The sequence below is a fragment of the Lepidochelys kempii genome, chromosome 8, assembly GCF_965140285.1.
Source record: "Lepidochelys kempii isolate rLepKem1 chromosome 8, rLepKem1.hap1, whole genome shotgun sequence".
Taxonomy (NCBI): domain Eukaryota; kingdom Metazoa; phylum Chordata; order Testudines; family Cheloniidae; genus Lepidochelys; species Lepidochelys kempii.
Window position 1 is genome coordinate 39843932 of NC_136387.1, and position 26122 is coordinate 39870053.

Genomic DNA, 26122 nt, shown 5'->3' on the forward strand with positions numbered 1-26122 from the left:
GGTTTAAAACAAATAAAAGGAAGTTCTTCTTCACTCAGTGCACAGTCAGCCTGTGGAACTTCTTGCCTGAGGAGGTTGTGAAGGCTAGGACTATAACAGGGTTTAAAAGAGAACTAGCTAAATTCATGGAGGTTAAGTCCATTAATGGCTATTAACCAGGATGAGTAAAGAATGGTGTCCCTAGCCTCTGTTTGTCAGTGGGTGGAGATGGATGGCAGGAGAGAGATCACTTGATCATTACCTGTTAGGTTCACTCCCTCTGGGGCACCTGGCATTGGCCACTGTCGGTAGACAGGATACTGGGCTGGATGGACCTTTGGTCTGACCCAGTGTGGCCATTCTTATGTTCTTACAGGCAGGAGTACTGCCTGAGGCAGTGCTATTGAAGCCAAAGGCCAATGCTAGCACAAGAACAAATGGGGATAAACTGGCCTTGAACACGCTCAGGCTGAAAATGAGAAGAGGGCTTCCAACCATCAGAGGAAGGAAGTTCTGAAGCAGACTCCCAATAGGGGTTGTGGGAGCAAACACCCAAACTGATTTAAGATGGTGCATGATAAGTTTATAAATGAGATTATATGACAGGGCTGCCTGCAATAGCAGGAGATGGAACTTGGTGATCCAGCAGGTCCCTTCCAGTCCTGTATTCCTGTAGTGGGCAGGAGCTCTGGATAAGGCACATTCCTGCATCTCACAGGATCACCTGGAAAGAGCAGCACAGCAGAGGGCCTGGTGCCAGAGCTATGCACCAACCAGCCCCTACTAGCAGGCTCTGTGGAGAAGTTGGGAGCAGTGCCAGGGTCAGCACGCACAGGGCTCCTGGGAGGGGCTAATTGATGGCTCCATTTTATCTCTTGTTACTCAGTACACAGGTCTGGCACTCCCAACCCACTCCTAATAGAACAAGCCCAATTCCCAGCCTGGCCCAACCACTTCATCATATGGGCTCAAGCACTCCCAGTCCACCCACCTTGGCAGAGGTGTCCCAGGCTATCACTGGCTCTGTCAAGTCATAAAGCAGATGGCAGAGAGACAGGGGGCTTGTGTGAGGTGTTGGCACAGGTGACTTCCTTCTCTGGATCAGAGGAGCTGAAGTACTCAGCAATAGAAATAGCAGGATGAGCAGCTAGGCAGGTCAGATTCACCACTTGGAATCCTGCAGGAGTACGGAGAATCCTGTTCATAGGGATTGCTGCACAAGAGAGATGTCTGTGAAAAGGGTCAAGAAGGGACGCATGCAAGAGACAGTGGTTTATGCGTGTGACAAATAGGATATTACCTATAAGGGGGTGTATGAGTTGAAGCCTTGTGTGAGTGGCATGTGTGTGTTTCCATACGTATTTGCACAGACATTTAAGCCAATGCAGGGGAGGGCTGAATGCACAGAGGCCAGAAAGCCATTCTGCTGGGCAATCCCATCTCCACATTTCAGAGGGAGAAGAGCAGGAGCTGCTGTGCTATGGTGTGTCATTCCTTTCCTGACACTTGCCCAGGTACCAGATGGGCTCACAGATTCACTTTAACAGATTCACAGATTGCAAGGCGAGAAGGGCCCACTGTAATCATCTAGTCTGTCCCTCTGTATAACACAGGCCAGAGACCTGCCCTCAAATAATTCCTAGACCAGATCTCTTAGAAAAACATCCAATCTTAATTACAGAATTGTCAGTGATGGAAAATTGACTGTGACCCATGGTAAATTATTCCAGTGGTTAATTACCCTCATTGTTAAAAATTTACACCTTATTTCCAGTCTGAATTTGTCTAGCTTCAACTTCCACCCACTGGATCGTGTAATACTTTCTCTGCTAGACTGAAGAGCCCATTATTAAATATATGCTCCCCATATAGGTATTTACAGACTATGATCACGTGCCCCCTTAACCTTCTCTTTGTTAAGCTAAATAGATTGAGCTCCTTCAGTCTATCACTATAAGGCAGGTTTTCTAATGTGTTAACCATTCTTGTGGCTCTGCTGTGAACCCACTCCAATTTATCAACACTGTTCTTGAACTGTGAGCACCAGAACTGGACACAGTATTCCAGGAGTAGTTGAAGCAATGCCAAACACAGAGGTATAATAACCTCTCTGCTCCTACTTGAGAGTCCCGTGTATCCAAGAATCACATTATCCCTTTTGTCACAGTGTCACACTGGGGGCTTATGACCCACAAACCTTTTTCAGAGTCACTGCTTCCCAGCATAGCCCCCCATCCTGTAACTATGGCCTACATTCTTTGTTCCTAGATGTATATAGTTATATTTAGCCATATTAAAATGCATATTGTTTGCTGAACATAAGAACAGCCATACTGGATGAGACCAATGGTTCATTTAGTCCAGTATCCTGTCTTCCAATAGTGGCCAATGCCAGGTACATCAGAGGGAATGAACAGAATAGGTGAGTGATCATCAAGTGATCCATCCCCTGTCGTCCACTCCCAGTTTCTTGCAATCAGAGGCTAGGGACACCCAGATCATGGGGATGCATTCCTAACCATCTTGGCTAATAACCATTGTGCCCACCTTACCAAGCAATCCAAACTGCTCTGTAACAGTGATCTATCCTTTTCATTATTTACAACTCCCCCAATTTTTGTGCCGTCTTCCAACTTTATCAGGGATGATTTTATGTTTTCTTTCAGGTTATTAATAAAAATGTTAAATAGTGTAGGGCCAAGAACCTATCTCTGGAGGACCCGACTAGAGGAACACACCTGTTCGATGATTTCCTGTTTACAGTTACATTTTCAGACCTATCGGTTAGCCGTCTTTTAATCTATTTAATGTATGCCATCTTCAATTTACATCTTTGTAGTTTTTAAATCCAAGTATCATGCCATACCAAGTCAAATGGCAGAAGAAGTCTAAGCATGTTACATCAACTCTGTCACCTTTATCAATCAAATTTATAATCGCATCAAAAAAAGATATCAAGTTAGTATGACAGGATCTATTTTCTATAAACTGGTGTTAAATGGCATTAATAATACTACCCTCCTTTCATTCTTTATTAATCAAATCCCATATCAGCCACTCCATTATCTTGCCTGGGCTGGATGTCAGAATGACAGACCTATAATTACTTGGGCCATCCCATTTACCCTTTCTAAATGTTGGCACAACTTTATCTTTCTTCCAGTCTTCTGAAACTTCCCTGGTGTTCCAGTCTAACTGAAAAACAACATTAACAGTCCAGTTAACAGTCCTGACTGACTGCTCAGTCAGATCTTTGAAAACTCTTGGATGCAAGTTATCTGGACCTACTGATTTAAGAATGTCTAATATTAGTAGCAGCTATTTAACAAGGAAAGAGTGTTATCATCTTATGGAAAGCAGTCTCATCATATATTTTTTTCTTAAATACAGAACAGAAATATTAATTGGACACTTTTGCCTTTTCTGCATTATTATTGATAATTCTACTATTTCCATCCAGTAATGGACCAATACCACCGTCCGGTTTCTTTTTGTTCCTAATATACTTTTAAAATTCCCTCTTATTTTCCTTTACTCTGATAGCCATAGATTTATCCTTGTGTTCCTTTGGCTCCCTTGTCAATTTTCTACAATTGCAAGCTTCTTATTTATATTCATTACTATTACTATTAACTTCTATTTGTTATATATTATTATTTTTATTTTTTATAGTTGCCTTCATTTCTCCTCTAAACGAGGTCATTTTTTAACCAATATGGCCTTCTTCCTCAATTGTGACTTTTTGGGTGGGTATCTAGTACCATGTTCTTAAACAATTCTCAATTATCATTCATATTTTTCTGGTTAAATTCTTCCTCCTAGCTCATGTGGCTCATAATTGTTTTCAGCTTTATTCATTGGCTATAGCACCAAGAATAAATATCATGGTCTGGACTTTATTCTTTTTCACATTATAATGCAGAAAATGCAAAAGTGTTCAATTAATATTTCTGTTCTGTGTCTGAGAAAAAACGTATGATGAGACTGCTTTCCATAAGATATTAACACTTTTTCCTTTCCACTAGTATCTCGGTCTGCAAAGCATTCTGTGTGTTTTTTTGCTGAGGTCTTTGGTCAGTTCAAGGAGCTGCCTATTGCTAAGGCTGTTAGTCAATCTGGACAACTTCCAGACTGGCTATTGCAAAGCCATTGGTTGATCCAGGAATATATCTGTCCTGGTATGGCAAGAGTCCTTAGTCAGTCTGGGGAGCTGCTTGTCAAGGTGTTGCAAGGACTGTTATTTGGACTATGGTTAATCTGCAGAGCTGTCTATGTTGGTGTCACAGGGCTCAATTGGGACCAGCTGTCTACCTGGATAGTGTAGGTTTCAGGATGTAATTTTAAATAAATTATTAGTATAGTATAGGCACTGCAGGTAGCAAACCCTGTGTTAAGATAGCCTAACACTTCCTATTGTAGGACCCCATTTTCAGATGCTTATAACTTTGTCAAACTTTTAACTGGTTTCAGAGTAACAGCCATGTTAGTCTGTATTCACAAAAAGAAAAGGAGTACTTGTGGCACCTTAGAGACTAACCAATTTATTTGAGCATGAGCTTTCGTGAGCTACAGCTCACTTCATCGGATGCAAAGCTCATGCTCAAATAAATTGGTTAGTCTCTAAGGTGCCACAAGTACTCCTTTTCTTTTTGTAAACTTTTAACTGTTAAGGCTTAAATATTCCCTGATCAGCATCTACCTTGGGCTGAATATTTTGGGAAAGTTTCAGCAAAACCAGTTCAGTCATTTCAGAGAATGAAGCTAGGGGAAATATGTTGTTTTGCCCATGATAAAAATGCATTCTGCCATTTAATTGAGAAACTCTAGCACTTCTATGCTTTCGAGTAGGAACTTCTTGCAATCCCCTGCCTCACTTGCTACACACCTTATAGCTTCTGCACCAAATGTGGTGGGACTCCTACAGACTACAGAGCATCGTCCATCTAGTGCACTGAATGAGGCAGGGGTTCTGTGAAAAAAATGGTATGGGATTATGTAATTAAAGACTGCATCATAATACATGCAAGGGAGATGAATTAAGCTTGCATGGACAACCCTAATTCTGACATTTCCTAACTTTTGAGTGCTTGACTTTGTAACCTTCATAATATTCTTTAACATAATTTTTAAAATGTAATTATTGTTGTGTTTATTATGATGGTGCATAAAGATCCTGATCAGGAATGGAAGCCCATTATTCTAGGCTCTGTATAAACACAAAGGAAGAAATGCCTCCAGTACCAAAACCTTAAAATCTAATGTGCCTGTTGTAGAGGCTTGAATATGGTCTTGAATAACTATCCATCTGGGTGTTGTTGGGACCAGTGTGGAGTCTGGGAGCTGTCTGGGGTTTGAAAAGGTTATTGTTTGTCAATAACAATAGTCTTGTGTCTGGGTGCTGTGACGGCTTTGGCAGAGTCTGAGGAGTCAGCTGTTTGAGTGCTGTGAGGATTGGTGCTGCTCTCTGGAACTTGTCTATCTAGGTATGATAGGAGCCAATGTTTGGTCTGGGACAGCCCCCTGTCTTGGTGGTGGCGTGTTTAGATGGGGTTTGGGAAAATAGATGCCTTGGTTTTGTAGGAGTTATTCTGGTATGTTCTAGGGCCATTGTTTGGTTTCTGGCGCCCACTGTCCGGATTTAGTAGAAGTGGTTAATTCCAGAGAGAGTTGTCCATATGTGTGATTTAGGTGCCATTGTTTAGTGCCAGGGGAGCCATCTGTCCAGGTGTTGTAGGGATGAGTGTTGGTCCTGGGGAGCTGTGTGTATGTTGTTGGGACTTGTGAGACATCTGTCCTTTTGTTGTGGTGGTCAGCACTAGTTCTGAGGATCCTTCTGTGAAGATATCGTAGGGATGGTGTTAGATTTTTGGAACTGTCCGTCTGGGTGTTGTAGGAGGTCAATGTTGGCTCCAGGGAGCCATTTCTGTGTATGGACAATGTTGGGTTTAGGGAGCCATCTGTATGAGTGTTTAGGAACAGGTATTGGGTCTTGTGTGCCAGCTGTCCGATTTTGTAAATATCATGTTGGGACCCAGGAGCCACCTTTGTTGGAGTCACAGGGTCAGTATTGGATCCCTGTAGCTGTCTACCTGGGTTTTGCTGTGATGATGCTGGGGCTCAGAAGCTGTCTGGGTGTTGGAGGGATGGTGTTGGTGCTCAGGAGAAACTGTCTGGGTGTTGGGGATATACTGTTGGGGCTCGGAAACTGTCTATTGGAATGTTGGAGGGATGGGGTAGGATCCCAGAAGCTGTCAGTCTGAGTGCTATAGGGACTGATGTGGGGCCCAGGGAACTCTCTGTGTGTATGTGTTTTCATCCCTTACTCTGCAGATCCTCGATCTCTAGGATCTCTCTCCACAGTGATCTGCTCCAATTCATTGCTTCCTCTTGTGGAAGTAAGCACCATTCCAGCAGCCTGCCTCAAGGGATGAAAAGTGAAATTGATGCTATGCTGTGCGGGAGGCAAAGCTCTCTGGCCTGTGTCCATGTGCAGTGATAGGAAGGCAGAGATCTTAACAAAGCTGGTATGGGGAGCTCAGGGAGGCTGCATTGCTGGCCGCTCCTTCCCTAAGCCAGGAACCTCTGTGTGCCCTTTGGCAGTGTAAGGCAGATGCTGTGCCCAAGGCTGTCTGCTGGGTGAGGTTGTGGGTTGGGAGAACAGGCTGCTGTCTGGATGGTCTAATATCCAGATCTGGGTGGACGGGGTGGGGTGGGGGGGTACATGAGTGGGAACCCACAGCATGGCCAATCCTTCAAAAAAGTCAGTTCAAAGGGCAGTTTGGGTGAGAGCTATTAAGCTTCTGCCAAGCCAAGCGCCTGCTGAGCCTTGCTTTTGAGGAGGTCTGGCATGCTGAACTGGGAGGGCCAGGCTGCTCAGCACTCTCGCCCTGGGAATTCAAAGGAGGGTACTTAGGACTATTGGGATCTGTACGTGGCCCACTCACAACTGCCTCCAGAGAGAAGGGGTGTGGTGGTGTTGTCAGTACCCAGGAACAGTACCCAGAGGGATCCAATACAGAGCAGCCACATCTCATGTGAGATGCAATATGAGGGAAGGGTGCCCAGGGGGAATACTGCGGATGCATGCCTATGAAGTGGGCTGTACCCATGAAAGCTTATGCTCAAATAAATGTATTAGTCTCTAAGGTGCCACAAGTACTCCTGTTCTTTTTGTGGATACAGACTAACACGGCTGCTACTCTGAAACCTGTTAGGGGGAAGTAGCACTGTAGCAGAGAGGTGCCCAGGGGAGCAGAGCTGTAGGGAAGTGATGATACGAAGGTTCATAGCCATAGAGGTGCAATGCCCGGGGTAGCAGGGCGATAGGGAAGTGATGCTGCAAAGGTTCGTTGTCATTGGGATATGGTGCACAGGGAAGCAGGGCATTGGGGAAATGATGCTGCCAGGGTTCGTAGCCATAGGGATACAGTGCACAGGGGAGCAGGTCAGTAGGGAAGTGATGCCGCGAAGGTTCATTGACATAGGGATGCAGTGCCCAGTGCAGCAGGGAGATAGGGAAGTGATGCCGCGAAGGTTTATTGCCATAGGGGTGCAGTGTTCAGGGAAGCAGGGCAGTAGGAAAGTGATACTGCTAAGGTTCATTGCGTATGGTTGCGGTGCACAGTGGAACAGAGCGGTAGGGACATGATATTGTGGTTCTTTGCCATAGAGGTGTGGTGTCCAGGGAAGCAGGGTAGTAGGGAAATGATGCCACGAAGATTCATTTCCATAGTGGTGTGGTGCCCAGGAAAGCAGAACTGCAGGGAAGTGATGCCGTGGTTCATTGCCATAGGGATCCTGTGCTCAGTGGAGCAGGGCGGTAGGGAAGTGATACCATGAAAGTTCATTGCCTTAGCGGTGTTTTGCCCAGATGAGCCAGGCTGTAAGGAAGTAATGCCGCCAAGGTTCTTTGCCATAGAGGTGCCGTGCCCAGGGCAGTAGGGAAGAGATACCGCAATGGTTCATTGCTATAGGGGTGTGGTACGCAGTAGAACAGGGCTGTAAGGACATGATGCCATGGTCCATTGCCATAGGGGTTGGTGCCCAGGGCTGCAGGGCAGTAGGGAAGTGTTTTTGTGAATGTTCATTGCCATAGGGGTGCGCTGTCTAGGGGAACAGGATGGTGTGGAAGTGATACCATGAAGATTCATTGCCATACGTTTCCGGTGCAGATTGAAACAGGGTGGTAGTGACTTGATGCCGCGGTTTATTACCATAGGGCAGTAGTTCTCAAACTTTTGTAATGGTGACCCCTTTCACATAGCAAGTCTCTGAATGCGACCCCCCCCTTATAAATTAAAAAATAATTTTTATATATTTAACACCATTATAAATGCTGGAGGAAAAGCAGGGTTTGGGGTGGAGGCTGACAGCTTGCGACCCCCCCCCAATGTAATAACCTCGCGACCCCCCTGAGGGGTCCCAACCCCAATTTGAGAACCCCTGCCATAGGGGTATGGCACCCAATGATGCAGGGCAGTAGGAAAGTGATGCTGTTGTTCATTGCCATGGGGTAAGGCGTCCAGGGCAGCAGGGCAGTAGGGAATTGATTCTGCAAATGTTCATTGCCACAGGGGTGTGATGCTCAGGGGAGCAGGGCTGCATGGAAGTGATGCCGTGGTTCATTGCCATATGGGTGCCTTCCCAGTGGAGCAGAGCTGCAGGGAAATGATGCCATTGGGGTACGGTGACCAGTGGAGCAGAGTGGTGGGGACACGATGCTGCAAAAGTTCATTGCCTTAGCAGTGTTTTGCCCAGGAGAGCCAGGCTGTAGGGAGGTGATGCTGCAAAGGTTCTTTGCCTTAGGGGTGAGGTGCCGAGGGCAGCAGCATGGTAGGGAAGTTATTCCGTGAATTTTCATTATCATAATGGTGCAGTGTCCAAGGGAGCAAGACCGTTAGGAAGTGATGCCGTGAAGGTTCATTGCCGTACGGTTGTAGTGCACAGCGGAACAGGGCAGTAGGGATGCGATGCCGTGGTTCATTGCCATAGGGGTGCGATGCCCAGTGGAGCAGGGCGGTAAGGAGTTGATGCCATGAAGGTTCATTGCCGTACAGTTCTGGTGTGCAGTGGAACAGGGCCGTAGAGTCGTCATGCCGTGGTTCATTGCCATAGGAGTGAGGTGCCCAGAGCAGCTGGGAGGTAGGGAAGTGATGCCACGTATGTTCATTGCAGTAGTAGTGCGGTGTGCAGGGGAGGAGGGTGGTAGGGAAGAGATACCGCGATGGTTCATTGCCATATGGGTGCAGTGTGCAGTGAAACAGGGCGGTGCGGATGTGATCCCATGGTTCTTTGTCAAAGGGGTGAGGTGCCCAGGGCAGCAGGGCGGTAGGGAAGTGATTCCGCTAATGTTCATTGCCATATGGGTGTGGTGACCAGGCGAGCAGGGCAGTAGGGAACAGATGCCGCAAAGGTTCATTGCTGTACTTTTGTGGTGCACAGTGGAACAGGGCAGTAGGGACATGATATTGTGGTTCATTCCCATAGGGATAAGGTGCCCAGATAGCACGGTGGTAGGGAGGTGAAACCGCGAAGGTTCATTTCCATAGCAGTGCGGTGCCCAGGGAAGCCGGTCTGTAGGGAAGTGATGCCGTGGTTCATTGCCATAGGGGTGCGGTGCCCAGTGCAGCAGAGTGGTATGGAAGTGATGCTGCGAAGGTTCATTGCCATAGGGGTGCAGTGTCCAGGGAAGCAGGGCAGTAGGGAAGCGATACTGCTAAGGTTCATTGTCGTATGGTTGCGGTGCACAGTGGAACAGGGTGGTAGGGACATGATATCATGGTTCTTTGCCATAGTGGTGTGGTGTCCAGGGAAGCAGGGTAGTAGGGAAATGATGCCATGAAGATTCATTTCCATAGTGGTGTGGTGCCCAGGAAAGCAGAACTGCAGGGAAGTGATGCCGTGGTTCATTGCCATAGGGATCCTGTGCTCAGTGGAGCAGGGCGGTAGGGAAGTGATACTATGAAAGTTCATTGCCTTAGCGGTGTTTTGCCCAGATGAGCCAGGCTGTAAGGAAGTAATGCCGCCAAGGTTCTTTGCCATAGAGGTGCCGTGCCCAGGGCAGTAGGGAAGAGATACCGCAATGGTTCATTGCTATAGGGGTGTGGTACGCAGTAGAACAGGGCTGTAAGGACATGATGCCATGGTCCATTTCCATAGGGGTTGGTGCCCAGGGCTGCAGGGCAGTAGGGAAGTGTTTTTATGAATGTTCATTGCCATAGGGGTGCGCTGTCAAGGGGAACAGGGTGGTATGGAAGTGATGCCGCAAAGTTTCATTGCCGTACGTTTCCGGTGCGCATTGAAACAGGGCGGTAGGGACTTGATGCCATGGTTCATTAACATAGGGCAGTAGTTCTCAAACTTTTGTACTGGTGACTCCTTTCACACAGCAAGCCTCTGAGTGTGACCGCGCCTTATAAATTAAAAACACATTTTTATATATTTAACACCATTATAAATGCTGGAGGAAAAGCAGGGTTTGGGGTGGAGGCTGACAGCTTGCGACCCCCCCAATGTAATAACCTCGTGACCCCCTGAGGGGTCCTGACCCCAATTTGAGAACCCCTGCCATAGGGGTATGGCACCCAATGATGCAGGGCAGTAGGAAAGTGATGCTGTTGTTCATTGCCACAGGGGTGTGATGCACAGGGGAGCAGGGCTGCAGGGAAGCGATGCCGTGGTTCATTGCCATAGGGGTTTCAGAGTGGTGCCGTCCCAGTGGAGCAGGACTGCAGGGAAGTGATGCCATCAAGTTTCATTGCCATTGGGGTACAGTGACCAGTGGAGCAGAGTGGTGGGGACACGATGCTGCAAAAGTTCATTGTCTTTGCGGTGTTTTGCCCAGGGGAGCCAGGCTGTAGGGAGGTGATGCTGCAAAGGTTCTTTGCCATAGGGGTGAGGTGCCGAGGGCAGCAGAGTGGTAGGGAAGTTATTCCGTGAATTTTCATTATCATAGTGGTGCAGTGTCCAAGGGAGCAGGGCTGTTAGGAAGTGATGCCGTGAAGGTTCATTGTCGTACGGTTGTAGTGCACAGTGGAACCAGGCAGTAGGGATGCGATGCCGTGGTTCATTGCCATAGGGGTGCGGCACCCATGGCAGCAGAGTGGTAGGGAAGTGAAGCCACAAAGGTCATTGCCATAGGAGTGTATTGCCCAGTGACACGCAGGGTAGTAGGGAAGTGATGCTGTCGTTCATTGCCATAGGGCTGAGATGCCCAGGGATCAGGGCAGTAGAGAAGTGACACCGCGAAAGTTCATTGCCATAGGAGTGTGATGTCCAGGTGAGCAGGGTGGTAGGGAAGTGATGCCACGAAGGTTTATTTCCATAGGGTGTGGAGCCCGGGGAGCAGGGCCGTAGGGAATTGGTACCATGATAGTTCATTGCCATAGGGGTGCGTTGCCCAGGGGAGCAGGGTGGTAGGGAAGTGATGCTGCGAAGGTTCATTGGCATTAGGGTGCGGTGCCCAGGAGAGTAGGGTGGAAGGGATGTGTAGAAAGAATAGTAAATATGGTAGGCGACCAGCATGGCTTAACAGTGAAATCCTTACTGATCTTAAACACAAAAAAGAAGCTTACAAGAAGTGGAAGATTGGACAAATGACCAGGGAAGAGTATAAAAATATTGCTCGGGCATGCAGGAGTGAAATCAGGAAGGCCAAATCACACCTGGAGATGCAGCTAGCAAGAGATGTTAAGAGTAACAAGACGGGTTTCTTCAGGTATGTTAGCAACAAGAAGAAAGTCAAGGAAAGTGTGGGCCCCTTACTGAATGAGGGAGGCAACCCAGTGACAGAGGATGTGGAAAAAGCTAATGTACTTAATGCTTTTTTTGCCTCTGTCTTCACGAACAAGGTCAGCTCCCAGACTACTGCACTGGGCAGCACAGCATGGGGAGGAGGTGACCAGCCCTCTGTGGAGTAAGAAGTGGTTCAGGGCTATTTAGAAAAGCTGGACGAGCACAAGTCCATGGGGCTGGATGCTCTGCATCCGAGAGTGCTAAAGGAGTTGGTGGATGTGATTGCAGAGCCATTGGCCATTATCTTTGAAAACACAATGCGATCGGGGGAAGTCCCGGACGACTAGAAAAAGGCTAATGTTGTGTCCATCTTTAAAAAAGGAAAGAAGGAGGATCCTGGGAACTATAGGCCAGTCAGCCTCACCTCAGTCCCTGGAAAAATCATGAAGCAGGTCCTCAAGGAATCAATTCTGAAGCACTTAGAGGAAAGGAAAGTGATCAGGAACAGTAAGCATGGATTCACCAAGGGCAAGTCATGCCTGACTAATCTAATTGCCTTATATGACGAGATAACTGGCTCTGTGGATGAGGGGAAAGCAGTGGACGTGTTGTTCCTTGACTTTAGCAAAGCTTTTGACACAGTCTCCCACAGTATTCTTGCCAACAAGTTAAAGAAGAATGGGCTGGATGAATAAACTATAAGGTGGATAGAAAGCTGGCGATATTGTCGGGCTCAACGGGTAGTGATCAATGGCTCCATGTCTAGTTGGCAGCCGGTGTCAAGTGGAGTGCTCCAAGAGTCGGTCCTCGGGCCGGTTTTGTTCAATATCTTCATTAATGATCTGGAGGATGGCGTGGATTGCACCCTCAGCAAGTTTGCAGATGACATTAAACTCGGAGGAGAGGTAGATACGCTGGAGGGTAGGGATAGGATACAGAGGGACCTAGACAAATTGGAGGATTGGGCCAAAAGAAATCTGATGAGGTTCAACAAGAACAAGTGCAGAGTCCTGCACTTAGGAGGAAAGAATCCCATGCACCGCTACAGACTAGGGACCGAATGGCTAGGCAGCAGTTCTGCAGAAAAGGACCTAGGGGTTACAGTGGACGAGAAGCTGGATATGAGTCAACAGTGTGCCCTTTTTGCCAAGAAGGCCAATGGCATTTTGGGCTGTATAAGTAGGGGCATTGCCAGCAGATTGAGGGACGTGATTGTTCCCCTCTATTCAACATTGGTGAGGCCTCATCTGGAGTAGTGTGTCCAGGTTTGGGCCCCACACTACAAGAAGGATGTGAAAAAATTGGACAAAGTCCAGCGGAGGGCAACAAAAATGATATGGGGACTGGAACACATGACTTATGAGGAGAGGCTGAGGGAACTGAGATTGTTTAGTCTGCGGAAGAGAAGAATGAGGGGGGATTTGATAGCTGCTTTCAACTACCTGAAAGGGGGTTCCAAAGAGGATGGAGCTAGACTGTTCTCAGTGGTAGCAGATGACAGAATGAGGAGTAATGGTCTCAAGTTGCAGTGGGGGAGGTTTAGGTTGGATATTAGGAAAAACTTTTTCACTAGGAGGGTGGGGAAGCATTGGAATGCATTACCTAGGGAGGTGGTGGAATCTCCTTCCTTTGAAGTTTTTAAGGTCAGGCTTGACAAAGCCCTGACTGGGATGATTTAGTTGGGGATTGGTCCTGCTTTGAGCAGGGGGTTGGACTAGATGACTTCCTGAGGTCCCTTCCAACCCTGATATTCTATGATACAATGATTCTGTGAAGGGAAGTGATGCCCCCAAAGTTCATTTCCATAGGGGTGCGGTGCCCAGGGGAGCTGGGACATAGGGAATTGATGTCGTGGTTCATTGCCATAGCTATGCTGTGCCTACTGAAGCAGGGCAGTAGGGAAGTATTCCTGTGAAGGTTCATTTCCATAGGGGTGCGGTGCCCAGGAGAGCAGGGTGTTAGGTTAAGTGATACCGCAAAGGTTCATTGCCTAGGGGTGCAGTGCCCATGACAGTACGGCAGTAGAGAAGTGTTCCCCCGAAGATTCATTGCCATAGGTGTGCGGTGCGCAGGGGAGCAGGGTGCTAAGGAAGTGATGCTGCAAAGTTTCTTTGTCCTCGGGGTGCAGGGGAGCAGGACAGTATAGAAGTGATACTGCAAAGTTTCATTGCCATAGTATGCAGGGGAGCAGTATGTTTAGCAGATTCTAAAGTGATGCCACCAAGGTTTATTGCCACAGGGGTTTGTTGCCAAAGGGATCAGGGCGCTAGGGAAGTGATGGTTCATTGCCATAGGTGCTGTAACCAGGGGTGCAGGACCGTATGGAAGTGGTACAGCAAAAATTTATTTCCATAGGGTTGTGGTTCCCAGGGGAGCAGGCCAATGGGGAAGTGATACCGCAACGGTTCATTGCGCAGTGCCCAGTCTAGCAGAGTGGTAGGGAATTGATGCCATGAAAGTTCATTGCCATTGGGGTGTGTTTCCCAGAGGTGCAGTGCTGCAGGGAAGTGATACCGCAAATACTCATTGCCATAGGGGTGCAGTGCGCAGGGGAGCAGGGCAGTATAGAAGTTACACCACAAAGGTTTATTGCCATAGGGGTGTGTTGCCCAGGGGAGCAGGGCTGTAGGGAAGTGATACCTCGAAGGTTCATTGCTGTTGAGGTGCGGTGCCCAGGGAAGCAGGAACCTGAGTGTTCATCATTTTCGTAAGAGCCCTTTCTGAGGGAATCAACACCAAGGCACATTTTTGAAGTGTAGTGCAGTGTTTGGGTGGCTGTTCCGGGAATCACTGTACTGTTCTCTGCCCTAAGGGGAGGCATGTTAGAAATAGTCCCAGCTGTGCTTTCACACAGCAAGGGCTGGAGAAGATGCTGGAGTGAGACGCTGATGGAGCTTAATCTGTGCGCTTCAAAAAGAAGACTTACAGGCTATAATTTCACTGTGTAAGTGCTTTCATGGGATGAAAATATTTCTAGCAGAGAAAGAGTGCAAGAGCCAATGGCTGGAAACTGAAGCAAGACTTTCACATTAGAAATAAGGCATATCATCTTAGCTATGAAGGTGATTAACCCTGGGAACAAACTGCCAAGGGAACTGGTGTATTCTCTAGCTCTTGATGTCTTCATATCCAGCTGACTGCCTCTCTGGAAGATGCTTTAGTCAAACACAAGTTACTGCGCCCAGTACAGGAATGAATGGTTGAAGTTCTCTGGCTTGGGCTACACAGCAGGTCAGACTGGATGAACTGTTGGTCCCTCCTGCTCTTAAAATATGTGAATCCCACATCTCATTGTGTTCCCCCAATGCTGCCTCCACTGCTGTGCTTCCCTGCCCCTTCCCACCCTGCCATACCCCCCCATTTCCCTCTCTGCACACTCCCAGCCCACCACACTGCCATTCCTCTTTGCTCTCCCACACTCTTCTGTGCTCACCCACTCCACCGCGGTCCATTGTCCCTCCCATGCCACAGTTATCGTCCCTTGCTGCTGCACCATGTTCTCCCATACTCCCACCTCATTTCCCCCATCCCTCCTTACCCTACTCTTCAATCCCTTCCCTCCTTGCCATGCTCCCTGCCCCACTGCCCTACCCCGTCCCTTCTGCACATGCACAGCACCTTGCCATGCTCACCCGTGCACCCCTTCGCAACACTCTGTTGACTCTCCCCAATGTACTCCCCTGCTGTGCTTCACCACCGCTACCCACCCCACTTCTTGTCCCTCTCCATAATGTTGCCATGCCAGCTCTCTCAGCCTCCCTCCCTCTGCCAGCTGCCTGCCTTTCACTACCTATCCCCAGGCACTTTCCTATTGTCCCACTCATCTCTCCCTGCACCCTCCGTCATTGGCTCAGCCTCCTCTTCCCTCCATCCTACCCCCTGATTTTCTTGGCCCTACATGCTTCCCTCCCCCTTATCGTTGCTTACTGCTCCCTTATGCCCCCCCACTGCAGTCCCCCTCAGCTTGCCTGACCCCCCAGCTTACACAATGCTGAAAGCACTACTTGTCCATTTCTCTGGGCATTTATAGGGATTTCTAAAAGGTTTTGCACAAACACATGTAGCCCTCACTGAGTCCCAAATTTTTACTCCCTTCCATGCACAGACACACTCAGATGCACAGCCCCTGGAAATAGCATGGCCCATACCAACACTGACTCCCCTCCCTCCTAAGTGCAGTTGAGCTCCTCGGGCCTGCATGGGCAAATCAGGTGTTTTCGTGTGGGCATGTGCAAGCCTTTTGTCATTAGCACCTGTCATGGGTGAGCACCTGATTTTGCAGCTGAGCAAATGGACATCGCTGTGATGTGTCCATTTATTTGTGCCCGTCTGTGTGTGTGAGTGTTCACATCCAGGTGTGTGAGAGCACGTTTGCCCATGCATGTATGTATGCATGTCTGTGTGAGTGTATGTGAGCGTGAGCGTGTGACTGTGCATGTTTGTGTGATTGTGCACATCTGTGAGTGTGTGACTGGGCACGTCCATGAGTGTGAGTGGGCATGTCCATGTCTGATGTGGGAGTGCCTGTGTCTTTGTGCTCTACTAGTCAGGTGTCCCCTGCCCTAATCTAACTCCAGTGCCAAGCTCTGGGGCAGGGAGTTGCTTGGTGATGGAGTTGGATATGGATAGGGCCCTACTAAATTCGTGGCCATGAAACATGAGTCACAGCCCGTGAAATCTGGTCTTGTGAGTGCTTTTACCCTATACTATACAGATTTCATGGGAGAAGCCAGCCTTTCTCAAGTTGGGGGTCCTGACCCAAAAGGGAGTTGCAGGGGGGTCATAAAGAATTTTACAGGGGACTTGGTATTGCCACCATTACCTCTGCGTTGCTTTCAGAGCTGGATGGCCAGAGAGTGGCGGCTGCTGACTGAGGGCCCAACTCTGCAGACAGCAGCGCAGAAGTAAGGGTGGCAATACCATACCGTGCCACCCTTACTTCTGTGTTGCTGCTGGCAGTGGCTCTGCCTTCAAGGCTGGGCTCTCTGCCAGCAGCCGCCGCTCTCCAGCTGCCCAGCTCTGATGACAACGCCACCGTCAGCAGGAGTGCAGAAGTAAGGGTGGTAGTACTGCAACCCCCCCTATAATAATCTTGCAAACCCCCCCCCCCCACACACACACACACAACTTCTTTTTGTGTCAGGACCCCTATGATTACAACACCATGAAATTTTAGATGTAAATAGCTGAAATCATGAAATTTACAAATTTTAAAATCCTATGACTGTGAAATTGACTAAAATGGACTGTAAATTTGGTAGGGCTCTGTATATGGAGGGTGGCAGAAAGAAAGCAGAGTTGTGGAGAGTGAAGAAAAACTGGTGGGAAAGGAGAGAGATCCAGAGGCTGGGAGCTGGCATGGTCAGTGGTGGGGAAGGGCTGGCAAAGACAGGGGACTAGTGAAGGATGGAGGTGGGTGGTACTGGCTGGGGTTCTGCAGAGGCTGAGCCGGGGCCAGTGGAGGTCTGGGGGAACTGGAGCAGGTTAGGAGGAGTAGGTTAGGGGAAGACCTCATTGGGCAGTGTTGGCCAGATAGTTTGGTGGAGCCTAGGGTGGGGCCAGTGGCTCCCAAGTCACTGGTAAAGACAGCAGATATCAGAGGAAGCCTGGGGGAAAGAGGTGCAAGGCAGAGATGCAGGGGTGGGCTGATGCAGGCTGGAGGGGCTGGCAGGGTCCTGTGGGGAGTGTGTAGACTGGGGGCTGTATAATGATGTGACCCTGTCGTCCTTTTTCTGCTCCTAATTAGAGTCCCCTGAGCGGAACAGGCTGTGAATGGGGCTCTGAACCGAGGTATGTCCGCACGGCTTCCACCAGGGTGTTGCAGCTAATGTGCCCCAGGGGATGGGCCATGGGAGGACCCTCCCTGCCCATGGGAGGGACTCACAGGGGGTGACATAACCGATACAGGAGCTGGGGGAGGGAGAACCTGTGGGCATGATATAGCCGCTGCAGTAGCCAGTGGTGTGGGGGGCACTATGGGGACCTCACAGGTGATGCCGGAGCAGCGGGTGGGAAGCAATGGGGATGAGGCAGTCACTGCAGGAGCTGCCGGAAACCAGTGGGGGTGACACAGTTATTTCAGGAGCTGCAGGTGTAGAGTGTGGTGGCTGATGGGTTATTTTTGAAAAACAACAATTTCAAGAACATCAGTTGATCATTAACTCTGACTCCCAGTGCCAACCCCTTCTGTCTGACCTGCAGCTCCTAGCCCCATAGCTCTCACCTCTGACTCAAGCATCCAATCTGTGTGGCTTGACCTCTGATCCCCAGCACCTGATCCGTGGCGCCAATCCCCTGACTCACTGAGCTCAGATTTTGAGCCCTGGCTCTGCAGGGACCTGGCTTAGTGAACTTATGTATTTACTTGTAGGAAGTCTGCCTTGTGTGAAACCAGTGCCAAAGGAGACTCAAGAGTCACTGTGCCCAAGAGCTCAGAGCTGTGGGCAGGGAAGCAGGCAATGGAAGGGAACTATTGGAGAGGGGCATTGGGGCACAGTAGAACTGGGAAGGATTTTCAATGGGTGTCAGGGTTCCCCCCACACACTCTGAACTCTGGGGTACAGATGTGGGGTCCCACATGAAAGACCCCCTAAGCTTATATTCTACCAGCTCAAGTTAAAACTTCTCCAAGGCACAAATTCCTTTCCTTGTCTTTGGACGGTATATTGCTGCCACCACCAAGTGATTTACACAAAAATTCAGGGAAGGGTCACTTGGAATCTCTATCCTCCCAATATATCCCCCCAAGCCCCTTTACTCCCTTTTCTGGGGAGGCTTGAGACTAAAATACCAACCAGTTGCCTTAGCAATGTGAGCTCAACCAGACCCTTTGTCTTTAGGACACAGAAATCAGTCAGGTTCTTAAAAGAAGAACTTTTATTATAAAGAAAAAAGTAAAAGAATAACACCTGCAAAATCAGGATGGAAGATAACTTTACAGGGTAATAAAAGATTTAAAACACAGAGGATTCCCCTCTGGGCTCAGCTTCACAGTTACAAAAACAGGAATGAAACTACCTCTGTAGCATAGGGAAATTCACAAGCCAAAACAAGAGATAACATAACGCATTTCCTTGCCCTACTCACGGTTTCTGTGGTTTTAGATGGATTATTCCAGGTATATGTTTTAGGAGATATTGTGTCTGCTTGGCTTCTCCCTCCGGAGAGGGAACAACACACAGAATAACAAAACAATCCTTCCCCCGCCCAGATTTGAAAGTATCTTCTTTCCTCTTTGGTCCTTCTGGTCAGGTGCCAAGTAGGTTATTTGAACTGCTTAACCCTTTACAGGAAAGGCAATCCAGTACAGCTGCCAATCATACACAAAGGTTACTACCCTTCCCCCTATATTCATGACAGTGGGAGTGACATGGGGACCCTCTGTGGGTAGCAGCAATGTCTGATGCTGTGTCACACTCCAGGCTCTGGGCTGGCGATGTGGCAGCTGGGTGGTTTTTCTCCCCCAAATTGTGGTATTGTATGCCTGTTTCTGTGGGGGAGTAGTGTGTGTGTGTGTGTGTGTGTGTGAGAGAGAGAGAGAGATGGTGTTTCCAGGGTGGAGAAGCACTGTGCACATGTTTGTACAGTACAGTGTTTTCCTTGGGAACCAGAGTATTGGGGGAGGGTGATGTGGGGGGGATACTGTTATCTGTGTGATGAAGTATTTCTGTGGCGGGGGGGGGGGTATAAGGTGTCTGTGGAGGAGATGGGGAGAGCATTGTGTATATGTGTGGATATTGTGTCTGAGTATTTGATGTGTATATCCAGCATTGTGTCATGTATTTACGTGTTGGAAAAATTGTGTATGTGTGATGAGTTTGTGTGTGGTGGCAGTATTGTAGATATATTGTGTCTCTCTGGAACAGTATTGTGTGTCTGCAATGTAGCATATTGAGGGGAATCCCACATGTTTTGAGGTGTATTGTGTGTGGTGTTGAGTATGTGGAGTGTGTTTGTGGTATACTGTGTGTGGGTGTATTCTCAATAGCACAGTGTATGTGAGAGATGTATAGTGTGGGGGTGTATTATGTGTGTTATAATGTGTGGAGGATGTAATGTGTGTGTGTGAGAAAGGAATGTTGTGTGCATAGGAATATAGTGTGTGTGGTATTGTGTGTGCAAAGGAGTAGTATATGTGGCATAGTGTGTGTGTGTGAGAGAGAGAGAGAGAGGGAGGTGTAATGTGTGTGGTATAATGTGTTCTGGGTGGGGGTGACACAGAGGCAGAAGGGAGAAGTGTACGTGGCATTGTGTGCATGTGTTTATGTGTGTGAGAGAGAGGGGTGTTGTATGCGTGGTATACTGTGTGGGGATGAGGGTGACAGATAGGCATAAGGGAGTAGTGTGTGTGTGAGAGACAGAGGGGTGTTGCGTGTGTGGTATAGTGTGTGTGGGTGAGGATGACAAAGAGGCAGAAGTGACTAGTGCGTGGCATTGTGTATATGTGTGTGTGTGTGAGAGAGAGAGAGAGGGGTGTTGAATGTGTGCTATAGTGTGTGGGGGTGAGGGCGACATAGGCAGAAGGGTGTAGTGTGTGAGGCATTGTGCGTGTGTGTGTGTGTGTGTGTGTGAGGCGGGAGTGTTGAATGCATGATTTTGTGTTTATGGGTGATGATGACGGGGCAGAAAGGAGTAGTGTGTTTGGCATTGTGTTTATGTGTGTGTATGTGAGAGAGAGAGGGGTGTTCTATGTGTGGTATAGTGTGTGGTGGGGAGGGTGACAGAGGCAGAAGAGAATAGTGTGTGTGGCATTGTGTGTAGGTGTGTGCATGGGGGGGTGTTGTGTGTGTGGTATAGTGTGTGGGGGTGAGGGTGACAGAGGCAGAAGAGAACAGTGTATCTGGCATTGTGTGTATGTATGTGTGTGAGAGAGAGAGGGGTGTTGCATTCATGGTATAGTGTGTGTGGGTGAGGATGACAGATGCAGAAGAGTAGTGTGTGTGGTATTGTGTGTTTGTGTATATGTGAGAGAGAGGGGGTGTTGTGTGTGTGGCATAGTGTGTGGTGGTTTGGTGCATGTGGTATTGTGTGTATGTGTGTGTGAAAGAGGGGTGCTGCGGGTATGGTGTGTGTGAAAAAGGGGTGGTGTGGTATTGTCTGTGACAGAGGCAGAAGGGAGTAGTGTGTGTGGCATTGTGTGTGTGTGTGTTTGTGTGAGAGAGAGGGGGGGTGTTGCATGCATGGTATACTGTGTGTGGCTGAGGGTGACAGAGAGGCAGAAGGGAGTAGCGTGTGTGACACTGTGTATGTGTGTGTGGGGGAGCTTGCATTTGTGGTATAATGTGTTGGTGGTGAGGGTGACAGAGAGGCAGAAGGGAGTAGTGTGTATGGCATTACGTGTGTGTGTGAGAGAGAGGGGGGGGTGTTGTGAGTGTGGTATAGTGTGGGGGGTGAGTGACAGAGAGGCAGACAGGAGTAGTGTGTAGCACTGTGTGTGTGTGAGAAAGGGTGGGGTGTTGTGTATGTGGTATAGTGTGTGTGGATGAGGGTGACAGAGAGGCAGAAGAGAGTAGTGTGTGTGGTATTGTGTGTGTGAGAGAGACAGGGTGTTGCATGCGTGGTATGGTGTGTGTAGGTGAGGTGAAAGAGAGGCAGAAGGGAGTAGTGTGTATGGCATTGTGTGTGTGTATGTGTGTGAGAGAGAGGGTGTTGCGTGTGTGGTATATTGTGTGTGTGGGTGTGAGCGACAGAGAGGCAGAAAGTAGTAGTGTGTCACTGTGTGTATGTGTGTGTGTGAGAGAGAGACAGAGAGAGAGAGACAGGGGTGTTGCGTGCGAGATATAGTGTGTTTGTGGCTGAGGGTGACAGAGAGGCAGAAAGGAGTAGTGTGTGTGTGTGTGGGGCACTGTGTGGATGTGTGTGTGTGAGAGAGAGAGGATGTTGCGTATGTGGTATTGTGGGTGAGGGTGACAGAGAGGCAGAAGGGAGTAGTGTGGGGGGCATTGTGTGTATCTGTGTGTGTGGGAGAGAGAGTTGGTGTTCTCTGTGTGGTATAGTGTGTGGCGGGGAGGGTGACAGAGGCAGAAGAGAATAGTGTTTGTGGCAGTGTGTGTGTGTGAGAGAGAGAGAGCCGGGTATCACGTGTGTGGTATAGTGTCTGTGGGTGAGAGTGACAGAGAGGTAGAAGGTAGTAGTGTGTGTAGTATTGTGTGATCCCTGCAGCACAAAAATAAAAGAGGCCAAAGCAGCCTCCCTTGGGTCCCAGCACCTGGCTGGATCTCTCAAGGTGGGTGCTCTGGAGGGGGGTGTTCTGTGTGTAGAGCAAGGAGGCCCTGGTATGTGTGTGTCCATTTGGGAGAGTGGTGAGCGGGGTGGGGGGATTTTTGTGACTGGTACTCCAATTACTTGGCTGTCCCAAGGGCAGAAGAGCAGTTGGTACTTGGTACAGCCTGCTTGTGCCTGGTGCAGAGGAATGACTGGTGCCCAACGATGCCTGGCTGTGCCTGAAATAGGGGAGTGACCTGTGCCCAGGGGTGGCTGGCTGTGCCTCAGCAGAGAAAGTGGATGGTTCCCAGAGATGCCTAGTTGTGCCCAATATGAGGGAGTGCCTGGTGCCCAGAGATCGTAGAATCATAGAATATCAGGGTTGGAAGAGACCTCAGAAGGTCATCTAGTCCAACCCCCTGCTCAAAGCAGGACCAACACCAGCTAAATCATCCCAGCCAAGGCTTTGTCAAGCCTGACCTTAAAAATATCTAAGGAAGGAGATTCCACCACCTCCCTAGGTAACGCATTCCAGTGCTTCACCACCCTCCTAGTGAAAAAGTTTTTCCTAATATCCAACCTAAACCTCCCCCACTGCAACTTGAGACCATTACTCCTCGTTCTATCATCAGCTACTACTGAGAACAGTCTAGATCCATCCTCTTTGGAACCCCCTTTCAGGTAGTTGAAAGCAGCTATCAAATCCCCCCTCATTCTTCTCTTCCACAGACTAAACAATCCCAGTAACCTCAGCCTTTCCTCATAAGTCATGTGTTCCAGTCCCCTAATCATTTCTGTTGCCCTCCGCTGGACTCTTTCCAATTTTTCCACATCCTTCTTGTAGTGTGGGGCCCAAAACTGGACACAGTACTCCAGATGAGGCCTCACTAATGTCAAATAGAGGGGAACGATCACATCCATCAATCTGCTGGCAATGCCCCTATATATATATCCCAAAATGCCATTGGCTTTCTTGGCAACAAGGGCACACTGTTGACTCATATCCAGCTTCTCATCCACTGTAACCCGTAGGTCCTTTTCTGCAGAACTGCTGCCTAGCCATTCGGTCCCTGGTCTGTAGCGGTGCATGGGATTCTTCCATCCTAAGTGCAGGACTCTGCACTTGTTCTTGTTGAACCTCATCAGATTTCTTTTGGCCCAATCCTCCAATTTGTCTAGGTTACTCTAGAGTCTAGACCCTATCCCTACCCTCCAGCGTATCTACCTCTCCTCCCAGTTTAGTGTCATCTGCAAACTTGCTGAGGGTGCAATCCACGCCATCCTCCAGATCAAATATTGATCAGATATTGAACAAAACCGGCCCGAGGACCGACTCTTGGGACACTCCACTTGATACCAGCTGCCAACTAGGCATGGAGCCATTGAACACTGCCCACTGAACCCGACAATCTAGCCAACTTTCTATCCACCTTATAGTCCATTCATCCAGCCCATACTTCTTTAACTTGCTGGCAAGAATACTGTGGGAGACCGTGTCAAAAGCTTTGCTAGAGTCAAGGAACAACACATCCACCGCTTTCCCCTCATCCACAGAGCCAGTTATCTCGTCATAAAAAAAAATAAAAATTTTTCCAGTCGTCCGGGACTTCCCCCGATCGCCATGAGTTTTCAAAGATAATGGCCAATGGCTCTGCAATCACATCCACCAACTCCTTTAGCACTCTCAGATGCAGCGCATCCGGCCCCATGGACTTGTGCTCATCCAGCTTTTCTAAATAGTCCCGAACCACTTCTTTCTCCACAGAGGGCTGGTCACCTCCTCCCCATGCTGTGCTGCTCACTGCCATAGTCTGGGAGCTGACCTTGTATGTGAAGACAGAGGCAAAAAAGACATTGAGTACATTAGCTTTTTCCACATCCTCTGTCACTAGGTTGCCTCACCCATTCAGTAAGGGTCCCACACTTTTCCTTGACTTTCTTCTTGTTGCTAACATACCTGAAGAAACCCTTCTTGTTACTCTTAACATCTCTTTCTAGCTGCATCTCCAGGTGTGATTTGGCCTTCCTGATTTCACTCCTGCATGCCCGAGCAATATTTTTATACTCTTCCCTGGTCATTTGTCCAATCTTCCACTTCTTGTAAGCTTCTTTTTTGTGTTTAAGATCAGCAAGGATTTCACTGTTAAGCCAAGCTGGTCGCCTGCCATATTTACTATTCTTTCGACACATTGGGATGGTTTGTCCCTGTAACCTCAATAAAGATTCTTTAAAATACAGCCAGCACTCCTGGACTCCTTTCCCCCTCATGTTATTCTCCCAGGGGATCCTGCCCATCAGTTCCCTGAGGGAGTCAAAGTCTGCTTTTCTGAAGTGCAGGGTCTGTATTCTGCTGCTCTCCTTTCTTCCCTGTGTCAGGATCCTGAACTCGACCATCTCATGGTCACTGCCTCCGAGGTTCCCATCCACTTTAGCTTCCTCTGCTTATTCTTCCTGGTTTGTGAGCAGCAGGTCAAGAAGAGCTCTGCCCCTAGTTAGTTCCTCCAGCACTTGCACCAGGAAATTGTCCCCTACACTTTCCAAAAACTTCCTGGATTGTCTGTGCACCGCTGTATTGCTCTCCCAGCAGATATCAGGGTGATTGAAGTCTCCCATGAGAACCAGGGCCTGCGATCTAGTAACTTCTGTGAGTTGCCGGAAGAAAGCCTCGTCCACCTCGTCCCCCTAGTCCGGTGGTCTATAGCAGACTCCCACCACGACATCACCCTTTTTGCTCACACTTCTAAACTTAATCCAGAAACACTCAGGTTTTTCTGCAGTTTCATACTTAAGCTCTGAGCAGTCATACTGCTCCCTTACATACATTGCAACTCCCCTACCTTTTCTGCCCTGCCTGTCCTTCCTGAACAGTTTATATCTATCCATGACAGTACTCCAGTCATGTGAGTTATCCCATCAAGTCTCTGTTATTCCAATCACATCATAATTCCTTGACTGTGCCAGGACTTCCAGTTCTCCCTGCTTGTTTCCCAGGCTTCTTGCATTTGTGTATAGGCACTTGAGATAACTCGCTGATCGTCCCTCTTTCTCAGTATGAGGCAGGAGCCCTGCCCTCTCGCGCGCTCCTGCTCGTGCTTCCTCCCGGTATTCCACATCCCCACTTACCTCAGGGCTTTGGTCTCCTTCCCCCGGTGAACCTAGTTTAAAGCCCTCCTCACTAGGTTAGCCAGCCTGCTTGCGTAGATGCTCTTCCCACTCTTCGTTAGGTGGAGCCCGTCTCTGCCTAGCACTCCTCCTTCTTGGAACACCATCCCATGGTCAAAGAATCCAAAGCCTTCTCTCCGACACCACCTGCGTAGCCATTCGTTGACTTCCACGATTCGACGGTCTCTACCCAGACCTTTTCCTTCCACGGGGAGGATGGACGAGAAGACCACTTGCGCCTCAAAATCCTTTATCCTTCTTCCCAGAGCCACATAGTCTGCAGTGATCCGCTCAAGGTAATTCTTGGCAGTATCATTGGTGCCCACGTGGAGAAGCAAGGAGGGGTAGCGATCCGAGGGCTTGATGAGTCTCGGCAGTCTCTCCATCACATCGTGAGTCCTAGCTCCTGGCAAGCAGCAGACTTCTTGGTTTTCCCGGTCGGGGCGGCAGATAGATGACTCAGTCCCCCTGAGGAGAGAGTCCCCGACCACCACCACCCGCCTCCTTCTCTTGGTAGTGGTAGTCGTGGAACCCCCATCCCTAGGACAGTGTATCTCATGCCTTCCAGTCGGCAGAGTCTCCTTCTGTTCCCTTCCCTCAGATGTATCATCTAGTCCACGCTCCGCATTAGTACCTGTGGAGAGAACATGAAAACATGTCTGACTTTGCCTCAGAGTGGGGCAGGGGGTGGCCCGAGGGATGTCTGTCTTTGTTGCGGGTGTGTTGGTACTCAGGTATACCAGGCTTTGCCCTGATATCCAGGTACGCCTGGATGTGCCCAGGGTGGGGAGTGGCTGGTGCCCAGTGATTCCTGGCTGGTGCCTGTGTCGAGGGAGTGGCTGGTCCCCACGGATGCCTGACTGTGCCCGGGGAGGAATGGCTGGTACCCAACAATGCCTGGCTGTGCCTGGAGTTGGGTGGTAGCTGGTGACCTAGTTTTTCTCTCCTTTGGTGTGCTATTTTCATCTCCCTCCTGGCGTTCTGCGATATCATCACTGTCGATTGGGGAATTCCCTGTAGCAGCATGGGGGCAGGTAAATGCCAG

At 48.9% G+C, this 26122-nt stretch overlaps 1 protein-coding gene across 4 annotated transcripts in view; it reads left to right on the forward strand.

Annotated features, from left to right (window-relative positions):
• Positions 1-26122, forward strand: part of PCDH1 (protocadherin 1) — a 129544-nt gene that overhangs the window by 99358 nt on the left and 4064 nt on the right. The window contains exon 5 of one of the 4 annotated variants that reach the window (XM_073356195.2): positions 17459-17502. The exons of the other annotated variants lie outside the window; for them this stretch is intronic. Coding sequence (XP_073212296.2) covers positions 17459-17484 — 26 coding nt within the window. The 3' untranslated portion in view covers positions 17485-17502. The remainder of the gene's footprint in view (positions 1-17458; positions 17503-26122) is intronic. 4 annotated transcript variants of the gene reach the window in all.